The 17,300-nt window shown below is 41.4% G+C and overlaps 1 protein-coding gene and 1 pseudogene across 1 annotated transcript; both read right to left on the bottom strand.

Moving 5' to 3' along the window:
- Positions 1–5,411: 5,411 nt before the first annotated feature.
- Positions 5,412–6,764, bottom strand: LOC115679993 (glutathione S-transferase-like; annotated as a pseudogene).
- A 3,616-nt stretch (positions 6,765–10,380) lies between these two features.
- Positions 10,381–11,713, bottom strand: LOC130138848 (glutathione S-transferase-like). Its single transcript, XM_056314156.1, has 3 exons — positions 11,479–11,713; positions 11,286–11,334; positions 10,381–11,068 (listed from the first exon to the last, which is right to left on the bottom strand). Exons 1-3 carry the CDS (start codon positions 11,623–11,625, stop codon positions 10,626–10,628), a joined length of 639 nt encoding a protein of 212 aa, XP_056170131.1. The 5' UTR covers positions 11,626–11,713; the 3' UTR covers positions 10,381–10,625.
- Between the last annotated feature and the right edge of the window lie 5,587 nt (positions 11,714–17,300).

Here is a 17,300-nt window from a genome sequence, read left to right as displayed (position 1 = left end):
AAGATTTCTTCTCGCCCCTTAGATTAGGATTCCAAACGTAAGGCAAGAGCTAAAAAATTGAATTCGATCTGTAACACACTGATTACTAGTAGCACGAGAGAGATAGGGTATTGGAAACTGCATGATTTTCTTTACTGGTACTCAATAAGTTCACCAAAATACTTTCTGACGAAACTTAAGATAGGAGAATTTTCATTCGACCCCACAATATTTGTCATCGCTTGTGCAGCTATATAAAGAAAGTGAGCAGAATTGACTAGAATTGGCCCATAACATTATCAACAAGTTATAGACTCAAGTTGAAAGGATACGATGGCCGTTTCAAGCTACCAATATTTCCTAGCCCAAGAATTTCTTCTCATATGCATTATTCCATATAATGACTTTCCTGCTTCTATCTTAAAAAAAAGGGAGTGATTTAAATCAAATTTAATTATAGTTCAGAGCCTGGCAATCGTACTTATTTGATCTAGTTAGATGATCGTTCCTTGTCTTCTTCTCAGTTTAATAGTTTTGTAAAGTCAAGCACAATGACAAATCAAAGTTTGTGTTCACTTAGGCTCCGTTCGTTTGGCGGAAAATATTCTCCTTTTGGAAAATATTTTCCCGGAAGTCATTTTCCTGGAAAATGTTTTCCCAGAACATAATTTTCCGGTGTTCGACGATCAATATGAAAAAGTTTCGGAAAATATTTTTCGCGGTGGCCGCGGCGGCAGCGATCGGCGCGGCGATCGGCGCGGCGGCGCCGGCGGTGGCGGCGACCGGCGCACGCGCGGCGGCGACCGGCGGCGGAGGCCGGCGGCCGGGCGGCGGCGTCCGCGGCGGCGTCGCCGGGCGTCGGCCGGCGGCGGCGGCCGGCGACCGCGGCGGCGGCCGGGCGACCGGCCGGCGGCGGCGCCGGGCGACGCGGCGGGCGGCCAGGGCGACCGGCGGCGCGGCCGGCGGCGACCGGCGGCGGCGGCCGGCGACCGCGCGGCGGCGCGGCCGGCGACGGCGCGGCGGCGGCCGGCGGCGACCAGGCGGCGGCGACAGCGGCGGCGGCCGGGCGGCGACGCGGCGGCGGCGGGCCGGGCGACCGGCGGCGGCGACGCGACCTTAATGAAGAAGAAGAAGAAGAAGAAGAAGCTCGGAAAATGATTTCCTCTTTTGAAGAAGCGGAAGTCATTTTCCGTAGATTTAGGCTATTTTGTGAGGGGGGAAGGAAAATATTTTCCCACGGAAAACGTTTTCCGCCCCCCGAACACCGGAAAACTCGGAAAATATTCTCATTTTGGAAAATATTTTCCCGGAACATAATTTTCCGGTGTTCGGCGACTAAAATGAAAAAGTTTCGGAAAATATTGTTCACCTACGACCCGGGCGGCCGGCGCGACCGCGCGGGCAGGTGGGCGGCCGGCGACCGGCGGCCGCGACCGCCACCGGCGGCAGGGCGGCCGGCCGGCGTGGCGGCGGCCGGTGAACTGCGGGGCGGCGGCGGCGGCGGCGGCGGCGGCTGACCGATCGGCGGCCAACGGTGGTGACCGGCGATCAACTTCCTCTCCCAAGGAAAATATTTTCCCTCCCATGAGCAATTTTGCCTTCAATTTGGGGGAAAATGATTTTCTCTTTATTTCCTCAAAACAATGAAGGATTTTGGGGTGGGGAAGGAAAATATTTTCCCACGGAAAATATTTTCCGGAAAAATATTTTTCCGCAAACGAACACAGCCTTAATGACATAGCAATTCGTCATGACTTTTTTTGTTATATTTTTACCCGACATGCCAAATTAATTTTGAGAAGATGGCTCGTTATCGTACTTGTCCAATCTCCCTTCCTTATTGCCATTGCCATTGTTGTCATTGTTGCCACTAATGATGCCCACGATTGCACTTGGGGCTAGAAGCATTGTACATGATTGTCGTTGACCTCTGAGTATGAGGTTGGTGGCCGTGATTGACATTGGGACGACCTCAAATAGAGGTCAAATATGAGACACAAACACATTTTCGAGAGAGTGATAGAGAGGGAGAAAATATTTCACTGGGTTTATATATAGGGCTTTGTCAGTAGCTAATGTGGCGTGCGTTTATTCACCCACATCTAATTATAACTTGTCACATGGATCTGACTTGGAATCAAATAAAAAAAAACTAGAAATCTGATTTTGCTCTGTGTTCCGCCTCCATTCTCCTCTTTCTTCCACCTCTATCTATAGCCACCTTGAGCCACGAGTGACGAGGGAGAGGGTTTAGATTATTCCGAGGACAGAGCCTTAGGGTGCGCATGGAATGCATTCCGGAATAAAAATTCTGTTCCGGAATGTATTCCGGAACAAAATGACGTTTGTTAAAAAATTTCTGGAATGCATTCTGGAGCGATTTTTGCATTCTAGAATAAAAATGCGTTTGTTAAAAGTACTTTTTGTAGCTTCTTGATTCCGGAATGCATTCTCCCTATTTTCTCACATTTTTTTTTTTTCAGAAAATGCATAAAAATTAAAAAATTCTAGAAAAATTCATAAAAATTTCCAGAAAATAAAAAAAGTCAGATTTCGGGAAAATATGAAATTTGGTGAATTTTTTTTAAAAAAAATAAAAAAAAATAAAAAATTTCAAAACTTCACAGAATAGCTTAAAACGCATGTGACCACCCACTTTGAGTGAAATTTAAATTTTTTGAGGTGCTCAAAAAAATCAAAAATTTGAAAACTTCACAAAATGGCTTAAAATACCTGTGGCCACCTTCTTTGAGTGAAATTTAAATTTTTTGAGGTGCCCAAAAAAAAGAAAAATAATAAAAAAATAAAAATTTTCAAAACTTCACAAAATGGCATAAAATACCTGTGGCACCCACTTTGAGTGAAATTTAAATTTTTTGAGGTGCCAAAAAAAAATAAATAATAAATAAATAATTTCAAAACTTCACAGAATGGCTTAGAATATCTATAGCCACCCACTTTGAGTAAAATTTAAATTTTTTGAGGTGCCCAAAAAAAATAAAAAAATTCAAAACTTCGAAACTTCACAAAATGGCTTAGAATACCTGTGGTCACCCACTTTGAGTGAAATTTAAATTTTTTTAGGTGCCCAAAAAAAATTAAAAAAAATCAAAAATTTCAAAACTTTACAGAATGGCTTATAATACATGTGGCCACCCACTTTGAGTAAAATTTAAATTTTTTTAGGTGCAAAAAAAATCAACAAATCAAAATAGATTTCTGTTCCAGAAATCAATTTCTGGAGCAGAATTAGTCATGTTTTACCAAACAAATTTCTCCTCCAGAAATCAATTTCTGGCAAGAATTTGATTTCTGGAGCAGAATGGTTACCATTCGCACCCTTAGCCCCGAGCCCCTATATTTCCATATCAAGATGTGGGCATCGTTCTAGATCTGGTCAATGGTTTAGATGATGTGGACAACGGAGCCTTGATGGCGAGCGCCCAGATTTTCATATGTGGATTTGGGCGTTGCTACAGATTTAGCTGAACGACATCAACAGCGGCCATGGACGAGGGTCGGCATCGCTTGCAAGCATGGCTCATCCACCGACGTCCTAGACACAATGACGCGATTACAAAGCAACACAAGCGCATTGCAGCGCCTAGCTGGTGATGTTACTGGCCCTAGACCGGTGACGTGAGTGCAGAACAATACCCCATGGCTCTCTCTGCCTCTCGCCACCGCGATCTCGTCTTCGTCATCAATCCTTGAGGTTGGCTCTCTCAACACACCGGCTTAGACGCGGCTTCGGCGACTCCACAAGTGGCGACGATTGTGGACAGGAGAGGAGGAAGAGATCTAGGCAATTTTTTTATTTTTTATTTGTTTCATTTTATGTTAATATATACGTGTCTATCTGTAATTGGATCTGAGTATATAAATGAGCATCACATCAGCTATTGATGTGGTGCTCTGAAACCATTGAATATTTTTTTGAAAAAAAGATTTCGTTAATGAGTAGTCCGAATAATTGCCCCTTTTTGTAATACAATGGGCATCAACATGCTTACAACCAAATTCATGCGCATCTTTTAGCGCATCACTTCGGATGCTTTTGGCCTTTTCTGCAAAATTCAACATAAACCCTTTTACTATATTTCACATTCAATTAAGAGGAAGTAGCCATTGGACTAGAAAAAATATGGGGTATAACAGTTGGACCACATCATATTTAAGATGGATCATTCAGTGAGCAACACAAATCAATATTAGGCCTGCCTGTCAAAATTTTGAAAGTCTCTCTCCCTTCTCTCTTCACGACTTCGCTTTGCGCTCTTTCTCCCACCCAAGTCACACGACTCCACTCCGTCTCTCTCTGTCCCTCCCGACTCACGACTAAAAGCCATAGCTCTGCTCTCTCTCGTCCGACGAATCACGCCACTACCTTCGCCTCATCAGTTGCCACTGCGGTCGCTAGATATGGTTCATCTAGAAGTCGTTGAAGTTCAATCACTTCGAGCTTGGCGGCCATAGAAGGGCTGTGCTCGGTTGCTTTGAGCTTGAAGGCCATGAAGACTGACTCTCAAAGACTCCAATGTTGGAGGTGCCACATCTGGCTGGGTAGGTCAACTTTGAGAGAGGGCAGAGCTGGGCAACAGAGGTGGCTTGTGGAGCTTAGCAACAATGGCAATGGAAGACTGGAAGCTGCAACTTTGTAGATTCGACCGTGAAACCAAGGAAGGAGGAGAAGAAAAAAAAAAAGAGAATTCAAAATTTCTGACAAGTGAGCCCAACATTGACATGTATCACTCACTCAATGGTTCATCTTAAATATGATGTGGCACAACTATTGTACCCAGCATTTTCTCATTGGACTAACTTTACAAGATAAGAAGATATGAATATGAATACTGAAAAATACAAGAGGAGTATTTATCGTATGAGTTTTGACTCATCTAATTTATCAGTCATTTTGGCGGTTGAAATACAAATGGAACTTCACACCAAATGCACACACATGCTGGACCACAATGAGCTGAACAACTAATTTCAAAATGACTATTTTCATATCAAAGCGAAAAGGAAGAATAAATTATTTTCAAAACTAAACTGCTTAACTTGTATGTGTTATTTCGACCAAAAAAAAAAAAAAACCTTGTATGTGTTGGACATTACGATGCAAAATTGAATATGTGGATATTGGTGTACTTTTGATTGAATTTTGACTTTTCTCTCTTAACTCTTGAACTCTAGAAACTGCAACAGTGAAAGAATGTTGAGATGAAATATGAAAATTTTGTATAAAGCTATACTTATACATGAATAATGTCTGGTGAACTTCTATGGTACTTTTACAAATGAAATGGGTAAAGATCTTGTGATTGGTAGGGAAAGTGGTTATGAAACTTTGGCCATCCCCTGGAGATGATGCAAGGACAGTGCTTCATCAGTAGAAACAAACCATCACTTGCAGCAATCATTACTCTAATGAAGCTAAAAAGATGAGACATTAGAGATGTAACTCTCTCTTTATCAGTCAAGTCTTTATTGCTCACGATAGACAATCGCAAAACACCAGCCTCATCATCGTCCCCAACTTTGATGATTGAAGACAAATCCCGAAAAGTTCACCCAACTCCCACATGAAACATTGACTAAAGAAGGACAGCATCAACACCAAAATACAATTACCAACTCACAAAAAAATGGGGTGAAAAAGGTCTCGTGTTACTGCCCCCTAAAACTGGATAATTTAAACTAGACCCTTTGCTTCACTGCCGGTTCCCCATGGCAAGAACCTTGGCCCAAGCTGGCCGGGCCATGATGTCGGCCACCCACGCGCTCACTTTGGGACGGGTTTCGAACAGCTCCTTCAAGGGTGTCCCCATCAGGTTGGTCAGTGTTGGGATGTGGTGGAGGTCGGCAAGGGTGAAGCAGTCGCAGCCCAAGTACTTGGACTGGCCCAGCCGGGCCTCGTAGACGTCGAGGACCTTGGCGAGCTTGGCCTCGTTCTCCTTGACAGCCGCAGCATCCATGGCCATGCCGAACCGCGGCTTGAACACGAAAAAACCCACTGCAGCTTCGAGGCCACGGGGTCAAACTGGTGCGCCTCAACCTCCATCCACACGCCCACCATCGCCATGGGTTTGCCCTCGCAAACGAGCGAAGTGCCCTTGTCCGCGTATACCTCAGCAATGTATCAAGTAATTGCCCTCGATTCTGCCACCATAAAAAGCACAGTCAAGACATAGATTTTATCGCGCGTAGTTGTTTCTAGTTCAGTTGATTAAAATACTTTCATCTTTCCACGATAATCTATCAGTGATAGGACGACTTACCGAATAGCTTCATATCTCCGTCCTCGAAGGCCGGGACTTGACCGAAAGGCTGCGCAGAGAGATTGAGAAACGTTGGATCCGAGAGAGACGAAAGATGGTTTTCTTAAAAGAACACGTTGAGACCCCAAGAGTAGAAATCAGCGAGGAATACTGTTCGAGGTGGTGGGCAGGGGCGGAGGCTTACGTTGAGGTCGAGGAAATGATCCTTCTTGTGCTCCCCCGCTCCCATGTTGACGGGGACGAACTCGAACTCGAGGTACTTCTCGTAGAGGGCGGCGAAGACCCGCATCGCCGCGGTAGACAGGGCGCTTCCATAGACTTTCATCACCATGATTGCTTTGCTCTAACTTTCTTTGTTTCTGTTTTTCTCTCAAGAACTGGACGCAGGACAATCGTGGCGAATGATGGTGGGTTTTGGGCACCTTTTATAATGGCTTGATGATCTGATTTCAACTTCTCCTTCTGTTCTCCATGCGGACATTCGATTTTCCTTTCCTTCCGATGAGATAATTTCATTTTAGTTTCAGCGTTAGGAGATGGAGATGAGGGATGATAGAGACAAAGTGGGGCCAAAGAAATATGACTCGTGTGGCTGAGCGGGATGGAGAGAGAGAGAGAGAGAGAGAGACGCGTGCGGTGATTCCTCCGTAGCCATATCTGTTCACATCCATCATCGTACTGCGACTACGCCGCATGTTGTCTGAAAGATTTCTCAGAAAACGAAGTCAGTCTTGGGGAAGGAGACGACACCTGTGTGCAACTCGTCACAAGGCGATAAGTGGCTCGCGCGAGACGTGCAACTCGTCTCGGGAAGGGAAAATTATTTTGAAGGGCAAGAACGCAATCCTCACCTTTTGAAAGACTTTATGGAAACGTGAATAATGTTCCAAAAACGAGAGAAAGGGCTAAAAATATTGATTATAATCTACAATGCACCGGTTAGCCCTATGCTACCGACAAGGGCCACCGCGGCCATTCAGTGATTGCACGTTGTATCCTTAGGTGGAAGAGTAATCTTCCTTACCCGATTCCCAAATCCTGAACGGTTCCATCAAGGCTGTCAATCCGTAATAAACCTTTTAGGCAATTTACTGCCGAACCCAAATCTCAATTGTTATCCATTTTAATTTTTTTTTCACCACGAAATTACAAAAAAAAAAAAGAACAAAATTTTGATTCGTCATTGCAATGTACTTTAAAATATTATTGGACTTAGGCTCCGTTTGTTTTGCGGAAAATGTGACATTTCTGGAAAATGTTTTCTAGGAAGCCATTTTCCAGGAAAATGATAATATTTTCCAGTGTTCGGCTGAAACCTGAAAATGAATTGGAAAATATTTTCTTCCGTTTGGTATATGATTTGATTTTCCGGGGAAAATTAACAAATAGTTCAAAATTTTCAAATTTTTAAAATTTTTAAGTTTTAATTATTTTTATTTTTTTTCCTTTTCTTTATTTTTCTTTTTTCTTTTTCCTCAGCCAGCCACGGCAACGGCCAGCAACTGGCTGAGTAAGAAGTAAAAAGAAAAAGAAAGAAAACGAAGAAAAGAAAAGAAAAAGAAAAAAGAAAAATAATTTAAAAATCAATTTTTTTAAAAAGAAAAAAAATAAAAGGAAAATATGTCATAAAAAATAGAATGGATCTACAGAGAAACGCTTGGGCTGGGAGATATTTGTGCTTGGAATTACTATTTGTCCTTTCAACTTAAGTCTATAGCTTTTTGATAATTTTATGGGCCAAATCTGGTCACTTTCTTTACATAGCCGCAAGCAAATGACTAAAATGGTGTGGCCAAATGAAAATTCTCCTATCCAAATTTTGATTTTGTCAAAAAGCGCCCTTGTGAACTTATTAATCAACATTGAAGAAAATTACGCAGTTTTCAATCCACTGTCCTTTTCGTGTTACTTATAATCAATGCATTGTTCGTCTGAACTCTCGGATGTAAAAGGCGGGGTATTCCCTAGGGTGAGAGAAGAAAAAACTAGGCGTGCGGGTACCGGCACATTAAAATAAAAAACGCATCCGTGAAGCTCGCCATCCCTACAATTCTTTTTTATTCTAGCCTTTTTTGCATGATAAGAATATGAACAGTAAAAAATGCACGAGTGGTCTTTATTACCTGAGTTTTAACTCGTGTAAATTATGAGTCATTTTCCCGTTTGAAATACAAATGGAGCGCCACACCAAATGCATACACATGCTGGACAAAAAGTGAGCTGACCGACTAATGTCAAAATGAATATCTATCATACCACGGCAAAAATAGAAGAATTAATAATTTTCAAAACTTAAAAACTTTTTATGTGTTGAGCATTTCGATGCAAAATTGGATGAGGGTGGTATTGGTGTACATTTTTTTTGAATTTTGACTTTTATCTCTTAACTCTTGGAAGTATAGGAACTGCAACGGTGAAAGAATGTTGAGGTGAAATATGAAAAATTTGTATAAACGAAAGTGGGTGAAGCATTTTTGATTGGTAGGGAAAGTGAGGATGAATCCCAAATTCCAATCCCCAAATTCGCGCTCTAACCCTAATAGACCATTGGAATCCTCAATTACCACCCGGTGACCTCAAAATCCAAGACGAGAAAAGCGAAGTCGTCCCAATCAATGAAATTGGTCTCTCCAATTGACAACGATATGTCTGTGTTTTCTATTGTGGCCTAAAATCTTTTAGACAGATAGCAAGGACGAAGGGGAATTGGGGAAGAAGATTACACGGCTGCCCAAAATATAAATTTGGAGGAAGTTGTGGTTTTTTAAGTTGGGTTGATGCAGAAATCAATCAATGAAATTGGTCCCTCCAATTGACAATGATATGTCTGTGTTTTTTATTGTGGCCTAAAATCTCTTATATGATAGCAAGGACGAAGGGGATTTGGGGAAGAAGATTTCATGGCTGCCCAAATTATATAAATTTGGAGGAAGTTGAGGTTTTTTAAGTTGGGTTGTTGCAGAAATCAATCAATCGGCAAGGAATGCGTTCAAAAAATTTTGAGGGAGGGATGTCAGGGAAGAAAAGATGTCAACCCATCGTGAGGATTATGCGGTTCCATGGAAGCTGAAGTCAAAGCTCTCAAGGTGCAATTGAGACGTGCGAAACAAAATGTGCCAAAGCTAAAGAAATAAAATTCCAGGTTGAAGACAATGTTGGTTGTGTTATGGGTGCTTGGAGTTATTTCAGCTCACATGCGTGGGAAGTTAAAAGGGAAGGATGTGATGTGCTGAGTTTGCCATAGATTGTGTTAGTAGACATTGTTTTGTATTTAGGCATGTATGAGCTGTCGTAATACATGTTTTGTACATGTTCTGTAATCGTGGACATGTTCTGCAGACATGAAATTCCACGAGTATTTTGCACATATTACTGGACTTGCAGGTCCCTCTAAAGCCTAAGTTTTGGGAACTAGTATAATGAAGCATGGACAGGTTCCAAAAATGAAGAACTGGAAATGGAAAGCTTGCTTCAATGCCATTGCAACAGTTACAGAAAACCTGGTATGACAGCAAGCAATGTCTCTTCCGCAACGAACCAGCTTTACAGACAACTTGCTCGGATTCAACATTCTTATCCTTGCCGTCCTCCTTTTTCTTCGTTTTTGACCGGCCTATTGTTTCAACCCGAAGTGCCGGTACTTCAACTGGTGGTTCTATTTTTCCTGGCTGTCTTCTTTTCCTTCTTGTAACATGTTAGGGAATGCCACTCTGTTAGCTACAGGTTAACTTCTTTGTTGTAAGAACCTTATTTTATCTAAGTGTTAGTTATGGTAAAAAAAAAGTAACTTTTTGAGCTATAGCAATTTCTGGTTAGGGTTCATTAATTGAGTTTTTCCTTTGTTTCTCTCTTGTTTTAAGTCCATCATACAAATTTGACAAGTCTTAAAATTTAATTGCACTATTTAAAAATTTTAGGAGTCTGATTACAAATTCTCGATAAATTTTAGAATTTTTAGTGCATGCATTCCTTTAACAGATGAAAGTGGGTGAAGCTTTCGTGATTGGTAGGGAAGCTGTAGGCCATCCCATGGAGATGATGAAAGAAGAGGATTTCATCTTGCAGCAATTATTACACTTCAATGAAACTAAAAAGATGAGACATTGGCCAGTGACTCGTGAAACATAACTCTGCATCTGTCCAATCTTTACTGCTCATGATAGACAATCACAAAACACCAGTCTCATCATCATCTCCAACTTTGATGATTGAAGACGACCCTTCAGAGAAAATCCCACATAAAACATTGACCAAAGGACAGAATCAACAACACAATGCAATTACCAACTCACATAAAAAGGGGTAGAAAAGATCTAATGTTATTGCCCCCAGCATGAGATAATTTCAACAAGACCCTTTGCTTCACTACTGGTTCCTCATCGCAAGAACCTTGGCCAAAGACGGCCGGGCCATGATGTCGGTCACCCAAGCGCTCACCTTGGGGCGGGCGTCGAACAGCTTCTTCACAGGAGTCCCCATCAGGTTGTTCAGGGTCGGGAGGTGGTGGAGGTCGGCCAGGGTGAAGCAGTCGCAGCCCAAGTACTTGGACTGGCTCAGCCGGGCCTCATAGATGTCGAGGACCTTGGCGAGCTTGGCCTCGTTCTCCTCGACTACTGCAGCATCCGTGGTCATGCCGAACATCGACTTTAACACAAGCTCCCACTGCAGCTTCGACGCCACGGGGTCAAACTGGTGGGCCTCGACCTCCATCCACACGCTCACAGTCGCCATGGGTTTGCCCTCGCAAACGAGGGGAGCGCCCTTGTCCTTGTATACATGAGCAATGTATTGAGTAATTGCCCTTGATTCTGTAACCACAAAGAGCATAATCAAGATATATACTAAATTTCGCGTAGCTGTTTCTTGTTCAGTTGACCGATTGAACGCTCAAGGTTTGACCAAAACACTTGATCTTTCATCATGGTCGCACGATCTATCAGCAATCGAATCAGCACCCTTTGACTAAATACTTCCGTCTTTCATCACGGTCACACAAGAAAATCTATCAGTAATAGAACGACTTACCGAATAACTGCAAATCTCCGTCCTCAAAGGCCGGGACTTGACCGAAAGGCTGCACAGAGAGAGATCGAGAAACGTTAGATCCGAGAGAGACGAAAGAGAGGGCATCTCGAAAAAAACACATCCAGACCCCAAAGAAAGAAAAGATCTCAGAGGAATACTATCGAACGGGTGGTGGGCATGGACGGGGACTTACGTTGAGGGCGAGGAAGTGCTCCTTCTTGTGCTCGCCGGCCCGCATGTCGACGGGTACGAACTCGAACTCGAGTTCCTTCTCGTAGAGGGCGACCAAGACCCGCTTCACCGGGCCGGAGAGGAGGCTTCCATGGACCTTCATCACCATGATTGCTCGCTCGCTCTGCTTTCTTTCTTTGGTGCTTGTCTCTCTCAAAACCTAGACGCAGAGCAGAACAGCTGTGGCGAACGATGGCGGGTTTCGAGGTCCTTTTATAAGGGCTTCGTGATCTTGCTCCGGAAATTCCTGGTCTGACTGAACGAACAGGTCATTGTTGCGACCAAAAAAAAAAAAACAGGGGACAGACACGTATGTGCGCACGTCACAGGTCACACTGCGAAAAAAAAGAGCTCATGCGAAGCGCACCTTTCTTCGGCAGGAAAATTTATTTCTTTTTTGGGTCAAAGGAAGGAAAATTTAATTTAATTGCAAGTGCGTGGATGTGACGGGTTAATACAATAAAAAAAACATCAAATTATTAGAGATGTGCAACAGGAATCGCCCAAATCGAGAACCGCCCAACCGAACCGACTAATTCTGGTCAGTTCCAGAGGCCACCGGTCCGGGTCTCAGTTCCAGGGTCGGACCCGGACCGACGGACCGGTTATGTTATTATTTTCATGTCCCTTTCAGTAATTAGTAAATGTAATTAATGTTTGTGAGTGATATCTGACGTTCAACATGAGGGTGGAATTGGGATGAATGCGTATACGGCTGGAATTAATGCCTGAAGAGGGCATGATCGACGGATTGTCGTGTCGTTTTATCCTCTACAGTAATTATCAACCTTATCTGTCATTGCACTGATGATTAATATTGAGTTCGAGCATTAAGTGCTTTAAACTGATGCGGAAGTTGCTTTGACGGGGTTCTTACCCTCAATAAAAAGACGAGGATTGAATGTTTAAGTGCTTTGAACTGGTTTGCTGAGGAAGGAAGGGGGTTGGACACTTGGCATTAATGCCTGAAGAGGGCGTGATCGTCATATCGACGTGTTGTTTCGGCCTTTTGAGAAATCGTGAACCTTATCTCTCATTTTGGTGATGATCTTTATTGAGTTCGAAAATTAAGTTCTTTGAACTGATGCCAAGGTTTGGTTCATGGGATTCTTAGCCTAAAATAGGACAATGGTTGCTATTGCTGGCTTGACCAATTGATAGCCGTAGTTTAGATGCACTGCTTGGTTAAATTTGGTGCAACACCCTTGTTTGGAAGAACGTTATAGTCACTGATTCCATCAGACTGAACCGAACCGGATTGGATTGGATCCAGTCCGGTCCCTGGTTCCCATAAACTAGGAACCGGTCATTCCAGTCCAGTTCCCGGTTCCTAGGTGGGGTTGGATCGGAGCAGGAACCGATCATCCCTACAAATTATGCCCACTGAATACAACTATCCCGAGCTTTTTTTGTGTTAAAAATCCTAAACTTGTCTATTGTAATACAAATGCCCCTGGATGGAGCCGAAATAGGGATATATATGTCACACATATATAAGTTTTGATTTTTTCATTGACACGAAAAAAAGTTTGGGGCAATTGTGTCATAGTGAGCAAGTTTAGGATTTTTGATAATACAAAAAAAAATTTATGAGGTATTTGTGTTAGATTGTGCAAAATTTGAGATTTTTCGTGGTATTTGCCCGGATGTAATTCCCCTCTTTCAAAAGGCTTGAGGAAACATGAATTAGATTTCTAAAAGTGAGAGAAAATAGAGGGAATGAATGTTAGGATCGAAAATGAAGAAAAGAGCTTTACATTTTTCGTAAGAGAAAAAATGAGCGGAAATTCGATTTTATCTTTTGCGATTTCGTGCCGGAAATTTTCTTCTCGCCCCATTATCAAAGATTCGAAACATAAGGAAAGGTCTTATAAATTGAACTTGTTCTGTAATGTACCGATCACAGGTAGCACAAGAAAGGCGATGCCTTAAAAATTACATGGTTTTCTTTATCGAGTCACTTAACAAGTTCACACTTTTGAACAAAATTCAAATTGGATGGGAGAATTTTTATTTGGCCCTGCCAATGTTTGTTTGTTTTGGTCGGATGGTCCCGCCATTTTAGTCATGGCTTTCAGCTATGTAAAGAAAGTGATGGGATGGTAATTTTCAAGCACAAATATTTCCTTTCCTAGGAGTTTCTTCTTAGATCTATTATTCCATATCGCGACTTTCGTGCTTGCAGTAAAAAAAAAATCGAGGACCTCAAATATGAGGTTGGTACCGGTGATCGATATCGGACAATCTCAAAAAAGAGATTGATGTGAGCTAGATTGCCCTATTCCCGCTTGCATGAACAGAGAGAGAGAGAGAGAGAGAGAGAGAGAGAGAGAGAGAGAGAGAGAGAGAGAGAGAGAGAGAGAGAGAGAGAGAGAGAGAGAGAGAGAGAGAGAGAGAGAGAGAGAGAGTTTGTCCATAATCGATCCTAATAATCGCACCCCTTCTGCGATACAAATGGCACCCACATGATCACAACCAAATTCAGGGGCATCTTTTAGTGCACCACTTTGGGATTTGTCTGGGCATTTCGCTGAATCGATTGCAATCCCATCACTATATTTCACATTCAATTCTAACTAGAGAAGATCAAGCATTCCAATTCCGATACTTGCACGTTCTTGCACGTCTTCTTGATTGCCCGCCCCATTATAATGCAGATCGGATTCGTTTTAGATTTCTCTCCTCTTCTTTGTTCCTGCAAATACGGAAAGAGTTCTTGAAAGTTGCCGATATTCAGTGCATTACATCCACATACCAATAGGTAGGGGTGAGCAATGGTCCAGGGTTGACCCTGGACCGACCTTGGACCGGCCCAACCCAGCTGGTCCTGGTCCGGTTCCCAGGGAGACTGGGTCGGTCCTTGGTCCTGGGACCCCTGGATCCTGCACTATGCGGGTTGGTCCTCGGTCTTGGAAGTTTAGGGTTGGTCCAACTCGGATCAACCCTATATATATAAAACTATATAAATAAAAATATATTTATTTGTTTTCCAAAGAACCTAAAGCCCCTCCCTCCTCTTTCTTCTGGCGTTGAAAATAGAAACCCTATTGACTATTGAGCATCGCCTTTCTTCTTCCCTCGCTTCTCTGTGGTTGTTCGCTGGATCTGCCTCTCCTCGCTCGCCTCACAAACCAGCTTGCTTCTCTTGGCCCCTCTCAGGGCCTCACGAACGGCGAACACAGGTCGCCTTACTTGGCCCTCCTTGGTGTCGAAGAAAAAAATATGAAGTTGTTTGTTTTGTTTTTGGTTGTTCAGAAATTGAAGCAATCTTTTGAGAATTAACAAGTTATGAAATTGTATAATCCATAGTTTATGTTATGTATTTTGACCATTTTATTTCACGTGTTCGTATACTCTTTAGTGGAGATTTTTGTTATTGCCTTATCTTAGATTTTTATTTGATCTGTACCGGGATCCATAGTTTGGTTACTCAATATTGCATTGTCGATGGATATGTATTTTCAAAGTGTGTCATTTGTCCTTTCAACGAATAAAAAAAATCGGTTCGTCCAAGGTTGATCCTAGAACCGGACCGGACCCATTGGAACCGGACCGGACCCATAGGGTCGGTCCAGTCCTCAGTCCCAAGCACAATAGGGTCGATCCTCGGTCCCAAAAATTGGGGACCAACACTGTGCAGGTTGGTCCTAGGGTTAGATGTTGGACCGGCCCAACCCGGATCATACTCACTCCTACCAATAAGACATTATTTTTGGATCTATACTGAAGTTGACTTCGTCAATACCTAACACTACAATATGAAAGGAACATTAGGTTACGAAATTTTGTATTATTTTTTTCCATTTCTAAGCAACAATAATATGGTTAATACCACGAAAAACCCCAAATCGGTACACCCATGACAAATTTATCCTCCGCTAGTTTTTGTTAAATTTTATCGTTAAATTACTGAATTTGATGACACGTGACAGTTGACGGGTATACCAGTTTTGGATTTTACCCCTCGGTTATTCACAGGTTTATCAATTTGTAATTTTTCGTGATATTTATCCAATTTAACATAGGGTAAATTTGTCACAAGTGCATTGGATTAAAGTTTTTTGTGGTCAAAAAATTAGTTCAGGATAAATTTGTCACAGGTGTACAAGTTTAGAGTTTTTTGTGGTCAAAAAATTAGTTCGGTGTAAATTTATCACAGATGTATCAGTTTGGAGTTTTTTGTAATATTAACCCATAATAATATATCCATATTCCGTTTATTTTAGCTTCTAATTTGTTACTTTGAAAAAGAAAATGCCCGGCTGTAGGGCTTGCCGGCCTCTCTCTCGTAAAGATGGAAATACTTCTCGAATTTTTCTAAAAAATAAAAAAATATGATAAATTAAAATAAAAATTAAAACAAAAAGGTTGGGATTGTGAGTGGGAAAGTAAAGCAAGAGGAGAATATTCGTTCGTACTCGAAGATATTCTTTCCATAGGTAATCTAGGGTGCGCATGGAATGCATTTCGGAATAAAAATTCTGTTTCGGAATGCATTCCGGAACAGAATGGCGTTTGTTAAAAAATTTCCGGAATGCATTCTGGAGCGATTTTTGCATTCTGAAATAAAAATGCGTTTGTTAAAAATACTTGATTCCAGAATGCATTTTTGATTCCAGAATGAGTTTGTGGCAAGAAAAAGAGAAGCTACTTTTTGTAGCTTCTTGATTCCGGAATGCATTCTCCCTATTTTCTCACAAATTTTTTTTTTTCAGAAAATACATAAAAATTGAAAAATTCTAGAAAAATTCATAAAAATTTTCAGAAAATAAAAAAAAGTCAAATTTCGGGAAAATATAAAATTTGGTGAATTTTTTTTTAAAAAATAAAAAAATTCAAAAAATTCAAAACTTCACAGAATAGCCTAAAACACATGTGGCCACCCATTTTGAGTGAAATTTAAATTTTTTGAGGTGCCCAAAAAAAATCAAAAATTTCAAAACTTCACAAAATGGTTAAAATACCTGTGGCCACCTACTTTGAGTGAAATTTAAATTTTTTTGCGGTGCCCAAAAAAAAGAAAAATAAAAAAAAATTTAAAATTTCAAAACTTCACAAAATGGCTTAAAATACCTGTGGCCACCCACTTTAAGTGAAATTTAAATTTTTTGAGGTGCCCAAAAAAAATAAAAATAAATAAATAATTTCAAAACTTCACAGAATGGCTTAGAATACCTGTAGCCACCCACTTTGAGTAAAATTTAAATTTTTTGAGCTGCCCAAAAATAAAAAAAAAAAATTTAAAACTTCACAAAATGGCTTAGAATACCAGCGCCACCCACTTTGAAATAAATTTAAATTTTTTAGGTGCTCAAAAAAATCAAAAAATCAAAATTTCAAAACTTTACAAAATGGCTTATAATACCTGTGGCCACCCACTTTGAGTAAAATTTAAATTTTTTTAGGTGCAAAAAAAATCAACAAATCAAAACAGATTTCTAGAGCAGAATTAGTCATGCTTTACCAAACAGATTTCTCCTCTAGAAATCAATTTCTGGCAAGAATTTGATTTCTGGAGCATATTCGTTCGTACTCGAAGATATTCTTTCCATAGGTAATCTACATATGGTGGATATTTTAAAAAATTGTTATTTTGCATAAAGGAAAAGGGACATACGGGAGGACGGCGACGGCGACGGCGACGGCGACGGTGATGGCGATGTTGATGGCATTTTCCTTCTTGCCAAAGAGAATTTTGAGGTTGAGATTTAGCGTCAATGATTAACGAATAGTCGATCTTTTTAAAAATTAAAAAAAATCGGAATTTTTCTCCATCTTTGTGAT

Source organism: Syzygium oleosum, unplaced genomic scaffold, assembly GCF_021117445.2.
Source record: "Syzygium oleosum isolate NSW1041296 unplaced genomic scaffold, Sole_v2.1 Sole_v2.01, whole genome shotgun sequence".
Taxonomy (NCBI): Eukaryota; Viridiplantae; Streptophyta; class Magnoliopsida; order Myrtales; family Myrtaceae; genus Syzygium; species Syzygium oleosum.
The sequence above is the reverse complement of the archived record's forward strand: the minus strand, read 5'-3'. Positions and strand labels throughout refer to the sequence as shown.